Below are 23872 nucleotides of genomic sequence, written 5' to 3'. Positions count from 1 at the left end.
GTGGTCCATCCATCCATGTAGTCATTCTTCCACCCATCATGCCTCACTGGTCTATCATCCATCCATGTGGCCCCCACTGATCCATGTGGTCCATCCATCCACCCATCATGCCTCACTGGTCCATCATCCATCCATGTGGTCCACACTGGTCCATCCACCCATCATGCCTCATTGGTCCATGTGGTCCATCCATCCACCCATCATGCCTCACTGACCACATGGTCCATCATCCATCCATGTGGTCCACACTGGTCCATGTGGTCCATCCATCCACCCATCATGCCTCACTGGTCCATCATCCATCCATGTGGTCCACACTGGTCCATGTGGTCCATCCATCCACCCATCATGCCTCACTGGTCTATCATCCATCCATGTGGTCCACACTGGTCCATCCACCCATCATGCCTCACTGGTCCATGTGGTCCATCCATCCACCCATCATGCCTCACTGACCACGTGGTCCATCATCCATCCATGTGGTCCACACTGGTCCATGTGATCCATCATCCATCCATGTGGTCCATCCATCCCCGCATCATGCCACATTGCCTCTTGCTCTTCCTTCCCTCACAGGAGAACAGCTTCTTTACCAAATCCCGAACAACAAGATAATCACCACAAAGATCGGCCTTTTGTTGAACCTCAGGGAGTATGAGCGGGTGATGAGGAAGATCAACAGGACCAACAAGTAAGACCCACCTCCATTTGTGCATGCTTAACCGTCACCACCCCTGACACGCGCACGTCCATTTATTTGTTTCATCAATGTAGTGACTTCTGGAAGATATATTCAGCTTCTGGGGATGCCAGGGCTGTGTGCATTTGGAGGAAGTATAGGGAAATGTTCAGTATTCAGCTTCTGAATTCAATTTCCATTAAAATACATATGTTCCTAGAGCTGGAAGGAATAGTAAACAGTGAGCAAAGGAAGGTAAACTTCTGAGGAATATTTTTGAGGGCCCCAAATGCCCCCCCTTTTTTTTTAGGCTGAAAATATTTGCCTGACAGCATTCGGCGGGCCTGTAATAAATTATGAAACACGGCCAAAGTCAATATTGCAGCATTATGCAAAATAAGAGAAAATATGCAAATGGGCTCCATTTGCAGAATTTATGCAGGCAGTACCATTCGCTCTGCTTGACAGTAGCTGAGTTCTTAATGATGGATGCTGTTTGCTTTGTGAGGCTGAGAGGAGGAGCAATGACAATATTTTGCAAAAAACATTGACTTTGGCAAATTGATGAAATCTCCTTATTACCTTAACATTCAGTAATGGTACATTAGGGGCTTTATCGTTCCTCACTCATTCACACCATCTAGTTTCGTTTCTGTTTTTTACGGGCATTTGCGTAGGGGTTTTTTTTTTGCGTGTTTTTTTGAAGCAGGGAAAATGCAGTACTCTTTTTCCATCCCGAAACAACGCGCAATTCCCACCTAGTATAACTGCATTATTCCACTATACCACAATGCCCTCTAGAGGTTATATAGCGGAAAGTATGGAAAGGCAGGAAAAGGAAAGCTCTTCATATAGAGATCAAATCATGCAGATGTTAAACAGGGTCTTCTTTCTTGATGAGCAAATCTTTCAAGAGTTGAGCATCAGGCTTAGAGTAATAAGTACTGAACATAAAATGTGGGAACATTAGACTACAGCTTTAATTACATTAAGGACTTAAATATCATTTTAGGTAAAGTATTTAGCATCAATTTTTGTGAACCAGCCAGAGAGCTTCAGCTATTGGAAATGCAATGAATAATAATAAATCTCAATTCTGTGATGAAACCAGGAGTAGATACAGTAGGTTAACAACCTCGTCTAGAAAAGCTCTAGATTTTATTTTTTAAAAACATCAACAAAAACAAAAACAACAACCAACATTGAAGAGCAAAAATTCAACAACACTGGCATTCATAATTCATAAGCTTGAATCCAGATGTTTCAAACGTGGACTATCAGGGATCATGAACTCATCAAAATGGGCTCCCTGATTGGCTAGTAGCGTATTGTGAGGAATCATGGATGATCCAGGATGATCAGGGGTCTGGAAACAAAGCCCTGTGAAAAGAGACTGAAAGAACTGGGCCTGTTGAGCCTTGGAGAAGAGAAGATTGAGGGGAGACATGAGAGCACTCTTCAAATACTTAAAAGGTTGTCAGACAGAGGAGGGCCAGGATCTCTTCTCGATCCTCCCAGAGTGCAGGACACGGAATAATGGGCTCAAGTTAAAGGAAGCCAGATTCCAGCTGGACATCAGGAAAAACTTCCTGACTGTTAGAGCAGTACGACAATGGAACCGGTTATCTGGGGAGGTTGTGGGCTCTCCCACACTAGAGGCCTTCAAGAGGCAGCTGGACAACCATCTGTCAGGGATGCTTTAGGGTGGATTCCTGCTTTGAGCAGGGGGTTGGACTCGATGGCCTTGTAGGCCCCTTCCAACTCTGCTATTCTATGATTCTATGATATTTCTCAAGGATGAACTGCCTCCATTGAACCTAAATTTTGTTTGTGGTGGTGAGGGGGGATGTAAACCAATGTGAAAGATCTACCCATGGTTTCTGATCTCCGATGGCTGCTTCACACATGCCAGTCACTGTTTCATGAAGTTGCATATCCTTGCATGAAGGACATGCATATTTGAACCCACATTATCATGGATTTTTGCAGAATGCTGAGAATGGAAGAGTTTTTCCCTGAGACTTTCCGCCTGGACACCAAAGACGAGAGAGAAATCTTCTTTGAAATATATAGAGGTGAATGATAGGAGCTTTGGACTTTGATTACACATCCCATCACCCCGCAGCCAGCATGTGGCCTGGGAAAGATGGGAATTGTAGCCTGACACATCTGGGGCGGGGGGAGTGCCAGATTGGAGAAGGCTAGAGTCATAATACTCTGATCCCGCTCTGATCCAAAGTCGGTTGCCATGTTGAGTGTCATTTTGTTTAGCAGGAAGGCGAGATACCCACAAAACGAATAAATGCATGAATAAAACTTGGCTCACGATTTGTCTCTTGGCAGAACCTCATATCTGGATCTGTAAGCCCACCAGCTCAAACCAAGGCCGGGGAATTTTCCTCCTGAAAAACCAAACCGAGGTCAAAGAGTTGGAAGCCAAACTCCACAGCATGGAGGAAGATCCTCAGTACAAGAAGCTCCCCTACAAGAACCCCCCGGCGAGAATAGTGCAAAGGTAGAGAATCCGGCAATGTGGAGGTTCTGTTACAGCTGCCCTCTCTCTCCAGCTGATGGCTGGTGAGAAACACCGGGGACTCTTACGCCAGGGCTGTGGAATCCCTTTCAGCCAGAGGGCCAAAAGAAGGCACATGTTCCAATGGGAGGGCGTGGCCAAAGGTGAAGGGGGTGGGAATATCAGAAACCATCCTAGGTGATGCTGAGATCCGGTGTACGGTAGTGATTAGGGTACTGGACTTGGACTCAGAAGATCAGGGTTCTAGACCACGGATGGCCACGAAGCTCCCTGGGTGACTTCGGGCTGGTCACTGGCTCTCCGCCACGCCTCCCTTGCAGGGTTGTTGTGAGGCTAAATTGGAGGGCAGGAGGCCCATGTCAGCTGCCTTGCAGGATGGGGAAAAATGGCGGCGATGTCAACGCAGTGATTCATCAAATAAATCTGTTAGCTTACAGCTCTTACTGCAAGTCACTACGCAGTAGGAGAAGCTTTTCAACTTCATCAGATTGGGGAGATACCTGCACAATAGCTGGGGAAGTCAGGCGAAAGGGGCAAAGCTCCAGAGGGCTGGATTGGAATTCCAGGTGGGGCAGATTTAGCCGTTAGAACTGATCTTCTGCACCCCTGTCTTTCGGGAATGCTAACCATTGTATTTGAGTGGGAACATGGGGCACGCGGAGCGGAGAGGGAACGGCTTGGGAATGTTCTCCTCCTCACATGGGCTTCCTTGCAGAAATGCGAGCTCCTGGAATGTAACCCTTTGGGATGCATTCAGGGCGGCGGCTAGCCGGCCATGTCCTTTGGCGGGAAACTCCATTCCGCTTCCTTTGCCATGACAATCGTTCGGCATTCCGTGGCTCCTGAGGATGATCAGTCCTCATTGGACTGTTTGGGGGGTAGTTGTTCCGGGGTAGGTCGTTTATCGCTTTGTTTTGCCTCCCTAAAGAGTCTGCCTCCCTTTTGTGTGAGGGAGGTGCTGTTTTGGCTACGTAAAAGCGGGCCCTCGGCTCTGGTTCCAGGTTTTGGAGGGCCGTTGGGCAAGACACCCTTAATGGGTGGGCCCTCCCTTGGTGAGCCAAACTTCTCACCACTGTTGTTGCCAGTAGATGATTGCTCTTCATCCGCTTTCTCATCATGGCTACCTCTTGCTTGCTGGACAGGCAGAGTGAACACGATGGTGGCAATCATGAACTCCTGTCTGTGGGGCCCTGCTGGGATGTGGGGCCCTCAGCAAGTGGCCATACATGCCTACCCTTGACACCGGCCCTGATTCTGGGCCAGCAGAGAGCCGGGGAGCAAGGAGGCCGTGGCATCTCCGGCTCCTCCTTCTCACCTTCATCGTTGTCTGGGACAGAGCGAGAGGCAGGTGAGCAAGCAGGTTGCCATGGTGAAGAGGAGGAGGAGCTCCAGGGGGGGGTCTTGTCCATGGGCCCCTGCTAGGATGTGGGCCCTTGGCATCTGCTCAACCATGGCGCCAGCCCCATTTGGAGAACGGAACGGTCCACACAGCATGCCAACCTTGGCCGTCACTAGAGACATCACCATGATGGATAGATGGATGGGTGAGCTTGGACAGGCAGGAAAGATACGCCCCCCCCCCAAAGCAGACTGGGGTTCCTTATTTGCCGAGATCCAAATTGCCAACTTGGGGTAACAACTCTGACGTTTGATAAGATTGAGAATCAGGTGACGAAACCAGACCCAGGGTCCACCACACACATGTGTTTCCAGTGGTGGTCCCAGGCTTTGGAAGGCTCGTTGGTAATGCATTCTCAGTGGCCCCCTTCCTCAGCAAGTCCACCTTCTCACCGCCGTGGTCACCAGCTCCTCTTCCTCCTCCTCCTTCTCAACACCACCGTTGCCTGGGCCAGAGGAACCCGGCGTCACCACTTTCAGTGAAGCTGCAAATCCATTCCAGATTTCGGCCGGAACCAACCAGAACTCTGGAGGAGCTATCCAAGGTGCAGCCTATCCCCCCAAATAGGTTCGCCCCCTTAGATAGCTCCTTTCGAGTTGCGTCTCCGAAGGGATTCACAGCCCCACCGGAATCGGAGCCACCGGCCGCCGCCGATCTGGGCCCGAGCGAGGGGCGGGTGAACAAGCAGGTTGCAATGGGGATGGGGAGGCACAACTCCAGGGGGCTCTCATTGGGGGTGGGCTTCTGGTGCCCCACCATGCCTGCCTTGATGAGAACTCGGTTCAAATAATTTGAACTACCTGTCAGTTTCAACCATCTGTCAGGGATGCTGTAGGGTGGATTCCTGCATTGAGCAGGGGGTTGGACTCGATGACCTTGTAGGCCCCTTCCAACTCTGCTATTCTATGATCTATGATCTATTCCCCCCAGCATGGAGCTTGAGAATTCAGGGGCAAACGGTTTCCTGCTGTTGGTGACCTAAGACTTTGCTTAGGTTGTTGAGGAGGGGGGCAGGGCGTTGTTTCCAATTTGATGTCACCGGCAGACAGTTCACTAGCATTTTAACAGGTGTGGGGAGAGAGAAAGACAGGCAGAGAGAGAGATTAGAGATTATTTCTGTCTGGAAATCGTAGGAGCGCTTCAAAGGGACAGATGCACGCGAACGACTCAGCATTGTGTGAGCTGATTAAGCCCCCCCCCCCCCGAACGCTGTGCCTCAGCTGAACAGCTGCAGCCGCTCCCTCTGTGTCTAACCATCCTCTCGGAGAGGCGGAAACCCGGAGAGGAACTGCAGCTCCCGCCTTTGGGATCCGAGGCTAACGCCTTGCCCGTCTTAAGCTTTTTATGACTATTTATAGTCTTCTTTTTAATGTGGATGTTTTTAAAAGAAAGGAAGGAAAAAAAATCCAATCCAATCCTGCAGTGCCTGAGGCCAGAAGAATCAAATCGAAATGACAGGGAGATGAGCCTACACACCCTTTTCCTCAGCCATACCCGCGGCACAGCTGGGTTTCATTACAAAGCTTATTTATCATGACAAACAATGCTATTTGAATATTTTAAACAAAACAAAACAGTGCTATTCATGGTCCATAAGTTTGGGATCAGCCTCTGCCAGTCTCCCTCTGCCTTCACCTTCGAATTGTGGCTCCCAAAACCCGTAGGCCCGAACCAGTGGGAGGCTGGTGCCTCCGATTTCGATGTAGCTGCAGATCCATTTCGAGTTTCCGTCAGTACCAGCCAGAATTCTAAAAGAGCTGCCCAAGGTGCTGACTCTCATTTTGGGGATAGGGTTCAGCACCTTGGAGAGCGCTGGGTTCTGAATGAAACCCAGAATGGATTCACAGCCCCGCCAAAATTTGAGCCACCAGCCTCCACTGGCTTCAATCCTTGTGAGCTATAAGCAGCCACAGGGCAGGACTCAGTAGTGAGCAGCCTGTGATCTTCACAGAGGTTGTTGCATTCCAACTCCCCAGAGAGCAAGATGCAGGGATACGTGGAGCTGTCACCCCAGCGACATCTATAAACCAGGCTCCTAACCTCTATGGAACAGAGGGCACATTTAGGAATTTGGGATACTGCTGTAGGTGCCACTACATCCTCTGGTGATGAGTCCCATAAATCAATTTTGTATTTAGTAGGGATGTGCACGGACCCCCCGATCCTCTTCAACCCGATCCGCAAATTGCGGGTCGGGCCCGCTCCGCCCTGCCTCGATCTGCCTAGGGGCCACTCCGCTCTGCTGCAGAGCTCTGGCTCCGAGTCGGAGCTCTGCAGTGATGGGGAGTGGTGCCAGGTAAGGCCCCCTCCCTCCTCCCCCTTACCTGTGTCCATCCTGGCCCATCCCAGCTTGACTAGAGCCCGTGGCTCAACCAGGAACTGTAGGCCCCAATTGCAGCCTACACTTCCTCGTTGAGCCGCGGGCTCTAGTGAAGGTGGCGACAGGCCACGACGGACGCAGGTAAGACCCCCCTCCCCCTTACCTGGCTCTGCCACCGTCGCCGCATGGGCAGCGGCTGCAGGGCCAGGTAAACCCCCCTCCCTCCTCTCCCTTACCTGCGTCCGTCTGTGGACCCATGGCTGCTTCAACTGAGCCCGAGGCCTCAACCAGGAAGACCAGGCCACAGTTGCGGCCTAGTCTTCCTGTTTGAGTCCTTGGGCTCAGTTGAAGCAGCCACAGGACCGCGGACGGATGCAGGTAAGATCCCCCTCCCCCTTACCTGGCTCTGCTGCCGTTGCCTCATAGGCGACAGCGGCAGGGCCAAGTAAACCCCCTTACCTTTTTTGCAGAGCTCCGAATCGAGGCGAAGGATTCGCCTTCACCTTGATCCACTCCGCAACGCTCCGAGGCTCCCCCGATCCTCTTCGCCTCCGCCTTAAGCGGAGGCGAAGTCCCCTGATCCGCTCCTGCTTCTCCGGTCTGAGGAGAAGCGGAGCACATCCCTAGTATTTAGTCCGAAATACACGACACAAAAGAAAAAGGGACTCGGAGGGAGAAGGGGTAAAGTGTATCGGTTTCTCACTTCGAAGTTCTTCTAGGCGTTCTCTCTGTTGCTGTTCCTTCTCTGGCCAATGGATGGCGCTAGGTTGGCTTCATGCTTATACTTGTCCTGGCAAACGGGTGCAGATCTGCCCTCGGTTCTTTGGCAGATGGGTGATTTAACTTATGGAACTGTGTATATCCGACCAGAAGAAGATTCGTGAGGCTTCAATCGGCCCACGGAGATGTTCTTCACCTTCTCCTTCCACACAGGTACATCGACCGGCCGCTGCTGCTAGAGGGGAAGAAGTTTGATGTCCGCTCTTACCTCCTCATCGCCTGCACAGTGCCTTACATGCTGTTCTTTGGCCATGGCTATGTCCGCCTGACGTGCCTGAACTACGACCCGAAATCGGAAGACCTCACCTCGCATCTGACCAATCAGGTATGGAAAGGGAGAAAGAAAGAGAGTAGGGTTGTGTGATTTGGGGGCAGGGAGGATCTCACGGTTAAAGATGAAGAGCCTGGCAGGAAAACAAAGGTGGCAACCTAATTTAGCACCTAATTTGGACACACTTCCAGTTTCTCCCACGTTTCATGTTTGCTTGTTGTTTAAAAAATCTCAAGGTCTTTTTGTTCCAAATATGGAGTACCATGTGAATTTTGGGAAATCCTTATTTCCCCCCCCCAAAAAAAAATTCTCCATCCCTTTCTCTTTCCAAAGAGGGGTGCTTTAAAAATGAGGTGTCTCATGAAGTTTGGTGAATTCTAATTCCCCCCAAACTAAAACTAAATGCTCACCCTTCCCTACGAAATTATTATTAATAATAATATTCTCTCTCTCTCTCTCTCTCTCTCTCTATCTCTCTCTCAAGACACCTGCTTGAAAATAGAACTGTCTCTAGTAAATAGGGACATCTGGAACATATACAATCACCACCAGCCTGTCCTCCTTGGTATTGTTTTTCCGCCACTTCTGCCATCACCAAGAGATGGTCTTAATTTCCCTGGGACTGAGTTGTTTCCTCAGCTCGAAATGCATCTCGCTGCCTCAGCTGCTCCAGGGAGATCATTGGCCACAAAAGATCTCAAACGAGGAACAGGTGTCCCCGTTCGGAGAGCGTGAATTACCCACGAGTCCATTGGGAGTGGGCGGGGCAAAGAGACTCACCTGAGCAGCTGGGGACAAGGACGCACACCCACACCCAGATTATACCTCACTCTGCCATTGGTTGTTTTTGTTCTCTGACCCATGGGGAAGGGGGGAGGGTCAGGATTTTGTTAAACCCGTTCTGTCCCCATGTCAGAGAAAGGGTCCATCTAGTACAGCACTCTGTTCCCACAGTGGCCAACCAGCTGTCAACCAGGACCCACAAAGAGGATGTGGGTGCAACAGCACCCTCCCGCCCATGTTCCACAGCAACTAGTGTTTATAGGCTTACTGCCTCTGATACTGGAGGGAGCACATAGCCATCATGACTGGTAGACTTTGATAGCTTTCTCCTCCAGAAATGTATCTAACCCCCTTTTTAAAACCATCCAAATTGCTGGCCGTCACTCCAACTTTTGGTAGCGAATTCCATCATTCAACTATGCACTGTGTGAAACAAAGCCCTATGAAGAGAGATTGAAACAACTGGGCATGTTTAGCCTCACTTTTTGGGCCTCTGGGAATGATCTTAGGACCTTGGAAGAGGCATGAAGAGGTCACCTATCCAGTACAGTCTACTCTGATGTGTACGCTAGGGTGACCATATGACCAGATTTGCCCGGATTTGTCCAGGGTTTTTATGTCAAATCCGGGAGGGTGAGGGGAAATCTGGATTTTCTCCAAAGAGCAGCTCTAATGGGAATTAACAAAAATGCTTATAACTGTGTCATTTTTAAAGATAAAGACATTAAACTTGGCATGATGGTAGCTCTTAGGAAGGGCTTTAATCATACCAAATTTGAAACAGATCCGTTCATCCGCTGATTTTTTAGGGATTTTTTTAAATATTGAGGTTTTAAAATTATTATTTTTAAAATAGTCATTTTTAAAGATAAAGAGATGAAACTTGGCACCATGATTGCTTTTAGGTAGAGCTTTAGCCATACCAAATTTGAAACAGATCTGTCCATCCATTGAGTTTTACGATTTTTTTAAAAAAAGTTTGAGGTTTTAAAATTATTTATTAAAAATATTTTTAACATGGTGACCATGTTGTCCTCCTTTTTGGTTTCCAAAATATGGTCACCCTGGTGTACACCCATTGGCGCCGATAGGTCATCCAACCCACCCTTTACACACTTTAATGCAGTCTTAGTCACGCTTTTGGCTTTTTCTTCCAACTGTCCTCAGTATGTGCAGAAAAAGAGCCCCATCTACTCCCACGTCAAGGAAGAGACGGTCTGGCAAATGGAACGCTTCAACAACTACGTCAATGAGAGGTTCAGTCACATCAAAGGGCTCCCCAAGGATTGGGTCTTCAACGGATTCACCGTGAGTTTTCATGCATCGCTCCCCGATCCGTATTTATGTATTACATATCTATACCTCCCAATAGCGGAGCTCTTACACAGAAATGGGAAATGCTTCCAGAGGAGCAAAACATCCACATTGCCCTCCTACTTAACTGTTTCATTTCTTGATTGCATAGATTTATGGTCCACTTATTGGGCAGGGGAGGTATAAAATACGACTTATGTTAAAATACATAATGTGGAACCCAACCTGAAAAACCAAGGTTTGTGGTTATGGTTTTGATTTCTGTGAACCATCCAGAGAAATGCAGTAAATAAATGTTTAAAAGCATCCAATTCACGCGAGGTTCTGGTTCCCTTCTGTTCAGCCCTGGTTAGGCCTCATCTTGACTATTGCATCCAGTTCTGGGTGCCACACTTCAAGAAGGATGCAGAGAAGCTGGAGGGGGTTCAGAGGAGGGCAACCAGGATGATCAGGGGTCTGGAAACAAAGCCCTATAAAGAGAGACTGAAAGAACTGGGCATGTTTAGCCTGGAGAAGAGAAGGTTGAGGGGAGACATGAGAGCACTCTTCAAATACTTAAAAGGTTGTCACACAGAGGAGGGCCAGGATCTCTTCTCAATCCTCCCAGAGTGCAGGACACGGAATAAGGGGCTCAAGTTACAGGAAGCCAGATTCCGGCTGGACATCAAGAAAAATGTCTTGACTGTTAGAGCAGTAGGACAATAGAACGAATAACCAAGGGAGGTCGTGGGCTCTCCCACAGCAGAGGCAGTCAAATTGCATCTGTCAGGGATGCTTTAAGGTGGATTCCTGCCTTGAGTAGAGGGGGTTGGACTCAATGGCCTTATAGGCCCCTTCCAACTCTGCTATTCTATGATTCTACGAAATTGTTAAACCAAGAGATCCCAACCTTTTTGAGGTTCATGGCCACGCAGGCAAGTTGGAGAGAGCGTTGCGGGCACTCTCACAACATGGCCGCCACGTTGGATCAGCTCTTCACAAAATGGCCACGTGCTAGGCATGGCTGGTCTCAAAACGTCCCTTCCTTCGAAGGCAAACTGGTGAGGCTAAAAGAAAAGAAACTTACCCCAGAACAAAGTGAAGGCCATCCTGGGTACTCCAGAACACAAGGCCATTCTTTTGTCCCCACAAGTTTCCTGCACAGACTAAGGAGGGGCAAGTAACTTGGCCAGAAATGCCCTATGGGAGCCAGATGCACTTTGGGAAAAGGAGGTGTCTTTGGAGACTTGTGCTTTTTGTAGCACAAGTCCCAGGTTTTCGTGTTTGTTTTAAATCTAAAAAAAATTAAAATCCAAGGTAGTATCCTATTGTGACCAGGAGCAATGGTTTGCAGAACTTGCACTGCAATATATATATATATATATATATATATATATATATATATATAACCCCTAATGCGCAGAAATGCCTGTTTCCAGAATGGGCTGGTTAAGCGGAGCGTGCAGAAAAGTCGGAGGAAACTTGGCTTGGGTTAACTCTCTCCGACTCCCAAAAGGACCAAAATACACAGGTTTGAGCATGAGTCTTTGGAGAGGATGCATGCAGTTAAAACTGAGAGTTGATACGCTTTAACAGAAGTGTGCGCGCAAAGGCGGATTTGCCTGTGGATTCTTAAAAATGGCAGAAGGAAGAGGAGACGGCATGGGCGTGTGGGCGAATGCAGGCGAAAGGGCCATGGAGTGAAAATAGACGGATGGCATATCCTGAATGCAAATGCTTTGTCACCCAGGGCAACAATCCCATGAATGTTTCGACGGGGGGGGGGGGGGAATGGTCCCAACCTGGCTTCTGTGAACTGCCTAGAGAAATGCAATAAATAAATAAACCAGGCCTAAATGGGGCCTTGGTGGCCATTTTGTGTGGCACGTGCGTACGTGGGAGAGGTCGCTTCTGCAATTTCCCCCTAAACATGCCGGCGTCCTGTGTGTTTCAGAAGAAAATGAAGGAGATCATGTTGCAGTGTTTTCTGGCCGTCAAGTCCAAACTGGACTGCAAGCTGGGTTATTTTGACCTCATCGGCTGCGACTTCTTGATTGACGAAGACTTTAAGGTACCGGGGCATTGGATGGGATGGGATGGGCGGGGCACGAATCCCGTGAGCCTCCAGAACTAGGCCCTGAGGAGAAAAGGCAGAAGCTACCAGAGGCTAGGATGATGGACCCAAAGGTCGGAGGACACAGGTCCCGTGCAGGCGACCACCAAGGCAACAGCTTAGAGCCTTAGATGGTAGGCACAATGTCAACAGGGCAGTGAATCTGCTGCATTTCAGTTAGATCCAGCCAGAACCAGCCCACCACTAGCCAGCATGGCCCACCACCAAGAATGCTTGAAGTTGTAGACCAAAAGAGCTGGTGTCTAGTTGACCAAAAGAGCCTCTAGTTGTGCGCTCTCCCACACTCGAGGCCTTCAAGAGGCAGCTGGACAACCATCTGTCAGGGATGCTTTAGGGTGGATTCCTGCATTGAGCAGGGGGTTGGACTTGATGGCCTTGTAGGCCCCTTCCAACTCTGCTATTCTATGATTCTATGATCCCCCCCCCGATGCTTTCATGGGCCCTGCCCTAGAGCAGATGCAGAGTGCAAAGAGCCCAAGCCTAATGCGGTGTGGCAGCCGTTGGCAGGGGGCGGCTGGCACCGAAACGCAGGGCCCCCTCCCTTTCTTTCCTTTATGCAGGATGTCAACGGCCTGGGGAGGAGATAAAATACAGTCTGTCGCCTCTCCTGCTTTGCCCTTCGAGGTGGGCCCGCCACTCTCCGTCTGTGTCAGACTTCCAGACGGGAGATCTGGTATCACTCCATTGTGGCCGTTCCCCGTGTGGTTAATTATAATCTTTCCCTTCGCAAACAAGGTCCTGGAAGACTAAATAAATGTCTTCCCACTCAATATTTTAAAAGAAATCTATCACAGATGATAGCTCCAACAGAATTACCATGATCATCATCATTATTATTATCTCTCTTTTCGTGCGCACGGCGGTTTTTCTAGAGGTACGTGACAGTCTTTGCAAGGTCACGCTGCCCTTTACTGACACACAAACTCAGAAACTACTGAACAGATTTTGGGCATGACGGCTTCCTGGATGTGGGTGTGGATGTATATTTGGTAGGCCCAGTTTCTGAAGATTTTCCATATAGTTTTTTCAGTGCGATGCCAGTTTTCCTGTTGACGTAGTTCTTTAACTTTTATTTGTTGTTTATTCATTCAGTTGCTTCTGACTCTTCGTGACTTCATGGATCAGCCCACGCCAGAGCTTTCTGTCGGCTGTCGCCACCCCTAGCTCCCCCAAGGTCAAGTCCGTCACCTCCAGAATATCATCCATCCCTCTTGCCCTTGGTCAGCCCCTCTTCCTTTTGCCTTCCACTTTCCCTAGCGTCAGCCTCTTCTCCAGGGTATCCTGACTTCTCATTATGTGGCCAAAGCACTTCAGTTTTGCCTTTAATACCATTCCCTCAAGTGAGCAGTCTGGCTTTATTTCCTGGAGTGTGGACTGGTTTGATCTTCTTGCGGTCCAAGGCACTCTCCGCATTTTCCTCCAACACCACAGTTCAAAAGCATCTATCTTCTTTTGCTCAGCTTTCCTTATGGTCCGGCTCTCACAGCCATAGGTTACTACGGGGAATACCATTGCTTTAACTATGCGGACCTTTGTTGTCAGTGTGGTGTCTCTGCTCTTAACTATTTTATCGAGATTTGTCATTGCTCTCCTCCCAAGAAGTAAACGTCTTCTGATTTCCTGGCTGCAGTCAGCGTCTGCAGTAATCTTTGCGCCCAGATATTCATTGATATCAATGGAAAGACTGGCCCAAATTCTGTTCTGTGCCAATGCCTCTGCTTTCCACCTGTTGGTGTTCACTGCCCTGACTTGTGGCTGCATGGCCACCATTCCCTTCCTACCAAAGAAAACCCTGTGTCATCTTTCTGCTAACAGTGACCGCAGCCAATCAAGAATCGCTCGGTGAGCGCAATGATGTCGCAGTGCTATATAGCCAACCCCGTTTTCGATTAAGCCACCAAGCCGATTCAGAGCAAGGGCATGCGTGGGTTGGATTCGTCACAATCCAAACTCATTTGAATCCATAATGGAATTCTCCGATATTGTATTTAACCTGTTTTTATGCTTTTTATAGTTTTACATTTTTGAATATCGGTTTTTAATATTCGGTGTTTTAATCTTTGTAAACCGCCCAGAGAGCTTTGGCTATGGGGCAGTATCTAAATGTAAATAATAATAATAATAATAATAATAATAATAATAATAATAATAATAATAAACATACCTCATCAACATAGCAATACCAGATGACAAAAACGTTGTTGAAAAGGAAGAGGAAAAGAAAGAGAAATACACACCATTGGCCATGGAAGTCAAAGAACTATGGCAACAGGAAAAGGTCACAATTATTCCGTTAGTCACATCAGTCACTGCCATCACATCAAAAAACTATACAAAAAACCTTCAGAAACTGGGCCTACCAAAATACATCCACACCGACATCCAGAAAGCAATCATGATGAAAACATGTTCAATTGTCAGAAAATTCCCGAATCTATAAAAGACAACATGACTTAGAAAAGCCCGTCATGTCCGTCTAAAAAAAACGCCATGAGCGAGAAAGAGAATAATAATCAGGCCCGGTGCTGCCATAGAGGCAACTCAGGCGGCTGCCTAGAGCGCCAAGCAAATGAGGGCGCCGAACAGCGTACCCGGAAGCTGCTCTCCTAGAGCGGCTTCCGGGTGTGCTGTTCCAAAGCCGCCGCCCCAGCCTCCTCCCAACGCCAGCGTCCTGGCTCCTTCGAAGCTAGGATGCTGGGGTTGGAGGCAGAGGCTTCAGTACGGCGCAGCAGGAAGCCACTTCAGGGCACGCCGCTTCAAAGCCTCTGCCCCGCCCCCCAACCCCAGCGTCCTGGCTTCAAAGCCAGGAGCGGGAGGGAGCGGGCGGTGAGTGGGCGAGCAAGGGGGGAGCCATAGCAGTGAGTGAGCGAGCAAGGGCGGCGGGCGGGCGAGCGATGGGGGAAGCCGGAGCGTGTGAGTGAGAGGGGAGCCAGAGCGGCGAGCGAGCGGGCGAGGGGGAGCGGGCGGGGGGGAGCAGTGAGTGAGCGAGCGGGTGGGTGGGCAGGCAAGTGAGGGGGCGGTGAGTGAGCGAGCGGGGGAGCGGCGACTTCAGAACGCTCCTGCCTAGGGCGCAATATAGTCTGGCGCTGGCCCTAATAATAATAATAATAATAATAATAATAATAATAATAATAATAATAATAATGGGTGTGTGCAGATGGGTTGGAGTACATTAGGTTGGGCAAGGCTGGCTTACACTCTACGCCCCAGATTGTCTTCATTCCTGGCCTGCCTTGCAAGACGGAAAGCTTTTGTGTTTTAGCTCTTTTGTTCAGAGAAAATAGAAAGGGCAGCAGCGCCCCCTAGTGGCAACCGTAAACTCTTCTTGCAAGAGCTCCCACGTTCTTCGGGGAAATTTGTTGACTTTGCGCTGGAGCTTTGATTTGGGGAGAGAAACGTCTCACCTAGTCACTTTTCCTGATCCTCTTCTGTTGGTTCCTGTTTGTACAGTCTTAACAGCAGTGGCCTTTACTCTAGGGCTGAAGGAATGACCGCTGCTTTGGGAGGGGGGACATTACGTGAGGTCCTGGTTCCTCTCTATTCGGCCCTGGTTAGGCCTCATCTAGAGTATTGCGTCCAGTTCTGGGCTCCACAATTCAAGAAGGACGCAGACAAGCTGGAGCGTGTTCAGAGGAGGGCAACCAGGATGATCAGGGGTCTGGAAAAAAAGCCCTATGAAGAGAGACTGATAGAACTGGGCATGTTTAGCCTAGAGAAGAGAAGATTGAAGGGAGACATGATAACACTCTTCAAATACTTGAAAGGTTGTCACACAGAGGAGGGCCAGGATCTCTTCTCGATCCTCCCAGAGTGCAGGACATGGAATAACGGGCTCATGTTAAAGGAAGCCAGATTCCAGCTGGACATCAGGAAAAACTTCCTGACTGTTAGAGCAGTGCGGTAATGGAATCAGTTACCTAGGAAGGTTGTGGGCTCTCCCACCCTAGAGGCATTCAAGAGGCAGCTGGACAACCCTCTGTCAGGGATGCTTTAGGGTGGATTCCTGCACTGAGCAGGGGGTTGGACTCGATGGCCTTGTAGGCCCCTTCCAACTCTGCTATTCTATGATTCTATGATTAAAAAAGGGAGGTGATGGTGCTTCTAGGAGTCCCAGAAACTGGTAGACACCGTATTTCTTTTTCCTCCATCGGAAAACAGGAATGGGAACTGTATGGTCAGAGATTCGCCAAATGCGTGAGGTCCGCCCTAGGGGAAAAATATGTATCAGGACTGGCAATTTGGGACAAGTTCAAGAGCAGGAGTGTTGAGATGCTTTCAGCCAGAATTCCCTTCCGGAGAAGCTGTTAGGGGGCGCCTTCCATTTGTGGGTGGAGCCCAAGGAAAAAGTGGGAGGTGCCAAAAGAATAAAATACCCGTACATTTTAGCTTGAAGGATCGCACTGCCAGTAACTAACACCAGTCACTTAAAATCGGGTTTTAAAAAGGGCATAAAAGCCGGGGAACTACAAAAGTAGTTTGGGGGAGTTGGGGAAAGGGGCGGAGCCTAGGCGATGGGGGCGTTGACCCTGGGGAACTTTTGAGGGCTGGATTTGGCCTCGGGCTGGAGGTTCCTGGCCACCACCACCCCGACCTTAAGAAACAACTGTCCTTTTTACAGGTCTGGCTCTTGGAGATGAACGCAAACCCAGCTTTGCACACCAACTGTGGGGCGCTGAAGAACATCATCCCCACGGTGGTGAATGAAACACTGGGTAAGCAGAAATGGATCGTCCTGGGAGCAAGAGGATGATTTGGGTGGGAATTGGGATTGAAATGGGCGGGGGGGGGGGGGGGGGGGGAGAAGCGACAGCCTGCCCAAACAGAACGGCCCGAGATGCCCAGGTTCCTGTATTGATAACAGGAGAGGGGATTTGGGCCGGTTTGAACCTCTTTCAGCTTGAGGGTCAAATTCATCAGTCAGCCCTTCTAAGCTATTAATGAGCGATATCTCCTTAACAAAGGAATGGCCTCCCACTCGCTGAAACAACATTATTCAGCATGGTTTCTAGCTGGGTGTGTGTTTTTCTGATGGTGTGTGTGTGTTTCTGGATGGGTTCCACTGTGTGCATTTTTCTAGATGGGCTTCCCATGGATATTTTCTGGATAGGTTAGAATTATAGAATCATAGACTAGCAGAGTTGGAAGGGGCCTACAAGGCCATCGAGTCCAACCCCCTGCTCAATGCAGGAATCCACCCTAAAGCATCCTTCACAGATAGTTGTCCAGCTGCCTCTTGAAGGCCTCGAGGGTGGGAGAGCCCACAACCTCCCTAGGTAACTGGTTCCACTGTTGTACTGCTCTAACAGTCAGGAAGTTTTTCCTGCTGTCCAGCCGGAATCTGGCTTCCTTTAACTTGGGCCCGTTATTCCGTGTCCTGCACTCTGGGAGGATCGAGAAGAGATCCTGGCCCTCCTATGTCTGTGTGTCTCTCTCTGTGTGTGTTTTCTAGATGGTCTCCCTTGTGTGTGTTTTCTGTGTGTGTTTTCTGGATGTGTTTCCTGTGGGTACTTTCTAGATGCAGTGTGTGTGTGTGTGTTTTCTAGATGGTCTCCCTTGTGTGTGTGTTTTCTGGGTGTGTTTTCTGGATGTGTTTCCTGTGGGTACTTTCTAGATGCAGTGTGTGTGTGTGTGTTTTCTAGATGGTCTCCCTTGTGTGTGTGTTTTCTGGGTGTGTTTTCTGGATGTGTTTCCTGTGGGTACTTTCTAGATGCAGTGTGTGTGTGTGTGTGTTTTCTAGATGGTCTCCCTTGTGTGTGTTTTCTGGGTGTGTTTTCTGGATGTGTTTCCTGTGGGTACTTTCTAGGTGCAGTGTGTGTGTGTGTGTTTTCTAGATGGTCTCCCTTGTGTGTGTTTTCTGGGTGTGTTTTCTGGATGTGTTTCCTGTGGGTACTTTCTAGATGCAGTGTGTGTGTGTGTGTTTTCTAGATGGTCTCCCTTGTGTGTGTGTTTTCTGGGTGTGTTTTCTGGATGTGTTTCCTGTGGGTACTTTCTAGGTGCAGTGTGTGTGTGTGTGTGTGTTTTCTAGATGGGCTCCCTTGCGTGTGTGTCTCCTGTGGGTATGTTCTAGGTGCAATCTCTATACGTGTTTTCCAGATCTGACCATCGAGATCTTCACCAAAATTCAAAAGGACCAGGCCCTCCTGCCACTGCAGTCCCTGTGCCATTTTGCGCTGCTATACAACGGGCTGGTCTCCGACCACGGCTTGCTGCAGCTCACCAAGAGCAGGACGTCCCTCCGTTCCTTGAGGAGCCACCGGTCCCAGTCCGACAACAGCAGCGTCGGCAGCTCCGGTGGCAGCACTGGCCGACTGATGGACAAGCAGCCAGCCAAAGCTCCAGAGAAGCTGCTGAAAGGCGAGCCCAAGGTGGAACTGTCCGGCCCGCCTGAAGGCATCTCCCTCCCACCCAGCAAAGGAGTCCCGCGAAACACTTTACCCATGCCCCAGATCCAAATCTCCATCATCCCCAGCCTCAACTGCTGCCCGTCGGTGAAAGCCGTCCTCCGTGGCAACCAGGTCTGTAACAGCGGCAACCAGTATATCATCAAACAAGTCCCAGGGTCGTCGGACAAACATCCCAAACCTGAGAACAGCAATGAGAAAGGGAAAGGGTGCCCTATCTCCGGAGGCAACTCCAAGGACCGTTCCTACGCCACTTGGTTCCAGCAAACCTTTGGGACCAAATTCCAGCCGGCCAGCATCAACGGAGCGGGCAGTCCTTTGACCAGCTCACAAATGGTCTCCCTCCATCTCCAGTCCAACCTCCCGCCCAACCTCCCGGTCTTCCAAGATATTTCCAAGCCCCTCCGCCAGCTCACGACGCACACCAACCCCCCGGCACCCAGCGGCAAGGTTGCGTCGGCACCCGGCGGCCATCACTGCGACGAATCGATCCCAGAAAATAAGATCTCCCACCGTGGCTCTTAAAACCAAGATCACATGTGTATTTGAAAAGGCCTTGTTCTTTTTCCTATAAAGGACAACCAGGAAAAAACAAACACCTTAACCCATTATCTGTGATATAGTTAAGCATTTCCCCCCCTTTTTTAAAAAACTATTTTTTAAAAAATCTATATTTGATATCCTTTAAGAAAACATCGTGAATGGTGCAAAATACCGATTTGACCATTTCCACCTTTATCCGGTGTTTCGGTTAGTCTCCCGTGTCTTCCCTGGGATATATACGGGGTTTTTAAATATCCCATCCTATAGACCTATATGGTGAGATGGACCGCCTCGCCCTATAACGTTTTCAGTGTCAGTGAGGAAACTGACATCAACGGATCTTTGTATGTAGTATCAAACGTGCAGTATACTCTCTTTCTTCATGCACTGGAGCACTGGAGATAAATCACGTGCGGTCAGGTTGCTGGTTCGATGCGCCGGGTTTGGCCGAGGAGGAGTAACAAAAACCGTTTTGATATGCAGAGCTAGATTGCAGGCTTAGAACCATTTTATAACTGCATGGAACCGTCCCAGACACACACACCACACGCAAAGAAACATTGTCATTATCAAGGGCAAAAAAATGGTAATAAGAAAAAAGCTTCACACGGCGCATAGTTAAATTATGGAACTCACAACCACAAGATGTAGTGATGGGCACCAATTTGGATGGCTTTAAAAGGGGGTTGGATTAATTCCTGGAGGAGGAGGCTATCCATGGCTACTAGCCCTGATGGTTATGTGCTACCTCCAGTGTCCGAGGCAGCAAGTCTCAGATTGGTGGGGAACATGGGTGGGAGGGTACTGTTGCACCACGTCCTGCTTTGTTGCTCCCTGGTTGATAGCTGGTTGGCCACTGGGTGAACAGAGTGCTGGACTAGATGGACCCTGGGTCCAATCCAGGAGGGCTTTTCTGATGTTCTGATCACACCGCACTACCACCTCAAGAAATAAAGAAGATGGGTACAGGACCTCAGACCTATGGGAGATATTCTGCACACCTTGGATGCAGCCCTCTGGATTTCCCCAGGTGTATTGTAGAATCATAGAATCATAGAATAGCAGAGTTGGAAGGGGCCTACAAGGCCATCGAGTCCAACCCCCTGCTCAATGCAGGAATCCACCCTAAAGCATCCCTGACGATTGGTTGTCCAGCTGCCTCTTGAAGGCCTCAAGTGTGGGAGAGCCCACAACCTCCCTAGGTCATGGGTTCCATTGTCGTACCGCTCTAACAGTCAAGACGTTTTTCCTGATGTCCAGCCGGAATCTGGCTTCCTGCCACTCTGGGGCCTTCCAGGCTGAAGGATATGGCTTTCTCAGATATCTTGGATTCAGGGAGTATCCTTCCAGGGATTTATTTATTTATTTACCAAGGTTTTATCCAGTTCTGTTCTTGCAGCCTTTCTGGCTGCTTGAACTTTCTCAAAAATCCCCTAGAGGGGTTTAAACAGGATGTCTGGGGATTTCCATTGCTGCTACCTATTGAATACCCGGAAGCTGAATGAGGCGTTTTCCGTTCAGTTTTGCTTCGAAAGAAAAGAAGAAGTCCTCGCTCAGCCACCTCCTTAAAATACGTTAAGCCCCGAGACAATGAGACATTTCATTGTCCCCACAATTTCCACATGCAATTTCTTTGCACCTCTCCCCGCTTGATGAATGTCAGATATAAACGCATCCAAAAATTGGGCACACTGCCATTCTACAGACGCCGGAATTTGGGAGCACGTTGGCTCCGCCCTTTTTAGCTTCATCCACCACCACCAACACTGGGAAGTGGCCCTGAGAGCCATTCCACAGCATGGCACATGTGCTGCAGTAATCATAGAATTATAGAATAGCAGAGTTGGAAGGGGCCTCCAAGGCCATCGAGTCCAACCCCCTGCTCAATGCAGGAATCCACCCTAAAGCATCCCTGACAGATGGTTGTCCAGCTGCCTCTTGAAGGCCTCTAGTGTGGGAGAGCCCACAACCTCCCTAGGTAACTGGTTCCATTGTCGTACCAATTGATACGCCATTTTGCCACTGGCTCCATTTGGCAGGCCTTGAGGTTCTAGTAAAACACACATACACACACAGGGCCCACCCAAGGCATTTTGCTCCCTGAGGCAGAGCAGCAAATGAGACCTCCCTCACCCACCCAAGCCAAGGTGTATAGTACCCAAAGTCAGCTGAATGATTTTGAGACACGTGGCAGGAAATGTGATACACAACTTCCCCCTTCCAGGGCAGTAGAAAGACAATAACAAGGTAAATAGCTAAGAATTTGCTGGCCTTTTATGACAACCAAAATTTGCTGCCTGAGATGACTGCCTCAGTCTGCCTCATGGTTAAGTTGACCCTATGAAAAGGAGGACAGGGCTCCTGTATCTTTAACAGTTGCATAGAAAAGGGGATTTCAGCAGGTGTCATTTGTATATATGGAGAACCTGGTGAAATTCCCTCTTCATCACACCAGTTAAAGCTGTAGCTGCCCTGCCCTCTTTTAAATCTGGTCACTTTAGTATAGCTCCTGCAGCTTTAACTGTTGTGATGAAGCGGGAATTTCACCAGGTTCTCCATATATACAAATGACACCTGCAGAAATTCCCTTTTCAATACAACTGTTAAAGATACAGGAGCCCTGTCCTCCTTTTCATAGGATCAGCCTACTCATGGTATTGCTGGCTCTCTCTCTCTCTCTCTCTCTCTCTCTCTCTCTCTCACACACACACACACACACACACACACACACACACACACACACCAAAATTATGCATGGTGTGAAGAATAAGGGCTCTCCCACACTAGAGGCCTTCGAGAGGCAACTGGACAAGCATCTGTCGGGGATGCTTTAGGATGGATTCCTGCATTGAGCAGGGGATTGGACTCAAATGCCTTGTAGGTCCCTTCCAACTCTACTATTCTATGAATCTATGTGGATAGGGATATATTTTCTCCTGCTCTTAAAATACTAGAACCTGGTGTCATCCCATGAAGCTTATTGGTGGGAGATTAAGGACAAATAAAAGGAAGGACTTCTTCACACAGTACAGAGTTAAATTATGGAACTCACTACCACAACATAGAATCATAGAAGAGCAGAGTTGGAAGGGACCTACAAGGCCATCGAGTCCAACAGCTCAATGCAGGAATCCCACATTCATCAACCCACCTCCTTAGGCAACTGATTCCATTGTCGTACTGCTCTAACAGTCAGGAAGTTTTTCCTGATGTCCAGCCGGAATCTGGCTTCCTTTAACTCGAGACCGTTATTCCGTGTCCTGCACTCTGGGAGGATCGAGAAGAGATCCTGGCCCTCCTCTGTGTGACAACCTTTTAAGTATTTGAAGAGTGCTCTCCTGTCTCCCCTCAATCTTCTCTTCTCCAGGCTAAACATGCCCAGTTCTTTCAGTCTCTCTTCATAGGGCTTTGTTTCTAGACCCCTGATCATCCTGGTTGCCCTCCTCTGAACACGCTCCCGCTTGTCTACGTCCTTCTTGAATTGTGGAGCCCAGAACTGGATGCAATGCTCTAGATGAGGGCCGAATAGAGAGGAACCAGTACCTCCCGCGGTTTGGAAGCTATACTTCTATTGGACTCGATGGCCTTGTTGGCCCCTTCCAACTGTGCTATTCTGTGATTCTAATGCAGCCCAAAATAGCGTTTGCCTTCCTTGCAGCCATATCGCACTGTTGGCTCACATTCAGCTTGTGATCTACAATTCCTTTCTACCTGCCCTGAATCTCCCACCAATCAGCTTCATGGTATGACCCCCACTGGGTTTTAGTATTACGAGAGGGGGTGGGGACCCAGATCTCGCCTGGTTGCTTTCACCCCTGTGGGATTCCAGCCAGACACAAGTCCAGCATTCGGGCAGGAGTCAAAGCAACTGTGTGTCCGTCTGTGCTTGGAGGGTTCGAGTTACGCGAAGGGAAGTGGGTTAGCAGGGGAAGCGTAAAGAGTTCCTCGTTTTTCCACCGGATAACAACTGCGCTCGTTCCGTGAGTAACCAGCACACTGCCCCTCAAATTCGAGGGGAAACCACCCAGGAAGTGAGTCACCAAGCACTACCAAAATCATTTCAAGGAACCAGGTTTTCAATCAGAGGCTGCTTCAGGCAAAGAGAAAGTGCCGTACCCATGACAGGTGTAAATTTCCATTTCCTCGGCCTTCATGGCCACAGAGGGAAAGAAACAGGGCCAAGGCGCGGAAACTTTTATTATTTTAACCACGAAGCCTCAAATTTAAGTTTCAAAAGGAAGTGCGAGTTGAAGAGTCTGATCTTTTGCGCAGCGTTTTTTGTTCGGGGTTGGAGGCGGGACCGTTTTGGCGACGAAAGCAAGCCTCGGGTGCATGGCGGCACCGTATGAAAAGAAAGTGGCAGCCGTTCGGGGTGTGTGTGTGTGTGTGTGTGTGTGTAATTACGCCCTCAGTTTTCCCAGTGTTGCCTTCTCAAAACAGGAAACGGCTAATATGGCCTCTAGAAACGTGCCTGTGGAATCTACCCTGAAGGAATAGGTAATATATGTGCCCGTAAGCCACGCTGCCCACATGGCGAAAAAACATAAAATCGTCCCGGTAGAATCGCCATTTTTGCACACTCTGAGCTGAGCTATTTGCTCACAAATGGGAGGAAGGAAATCCTCTTGGAAATTAAGGTAGCCGCATTCTCTAAAAAATAACCTAACTAAGGTGTGTTAGGGAGGGAAGGCATTGCAGCCCCACCTCTCTAGATAAGGTTGCTAAGGGTGCAATCC

General features: G+C 49.1%; 1 protein-coding gene across 1 annotated transcript in view; it reads left to right on the top strand.

Moving 5' to 3' along the window:
* TTLL10 (tubulin tyrosine ligase like 10) overlaps nt 1-19118 on the top strand; it is a 30043-nt gene extending 10925 nt beyond the window's left edge. The window contains exons 7-14 of the mRNA XM_063145454.1: nt 577-691; nt 2669-2754; nt 3023-3194; nt 7865-8036; nt 9933-10073; nt 12013-12129; nt 16811-16904; nt 18286-19118. Of these exons, the coding sequence (XP_063001524.1) occupies nt 577-691; nt 2669-2754; nt 3023-3194; nt 7865-8036; nt 9933-10073; nt 12013-12129; nt 16811-16904; nt 18286-19118 (1730 nt within the window). The remainder of the gene's footprint in view (nt 1-576; nt 692-2668; nt 2755-3022; nt 3195-7864; nt 8037-9932; nt 10074-12012; nt 12130-16810; nt 16905-18285) is intronic.
* Nucleotides 19119-23872: the final 4754 nt, after the last annotated feature.

This window comes from Elgaria multicarinata, chromosome 20 (genome assembly GCF_023053635.1).
Source record: "Elgaria multicarinata webbii isolate HBS135686 ecotype San Diego chromosome 20, rElgMul1.1.pri, whole genome shotgun sequence".
NCBI classification, from domain to species: Eukaryota; Metazoa; Chordata; class Lepidosauria; order Squamata; family Anguidae; genus Elgaria; species Elgaria multicarinata.
This window is presented reverse-complemented; position numbering and strand designations above follow the sequence as displayed.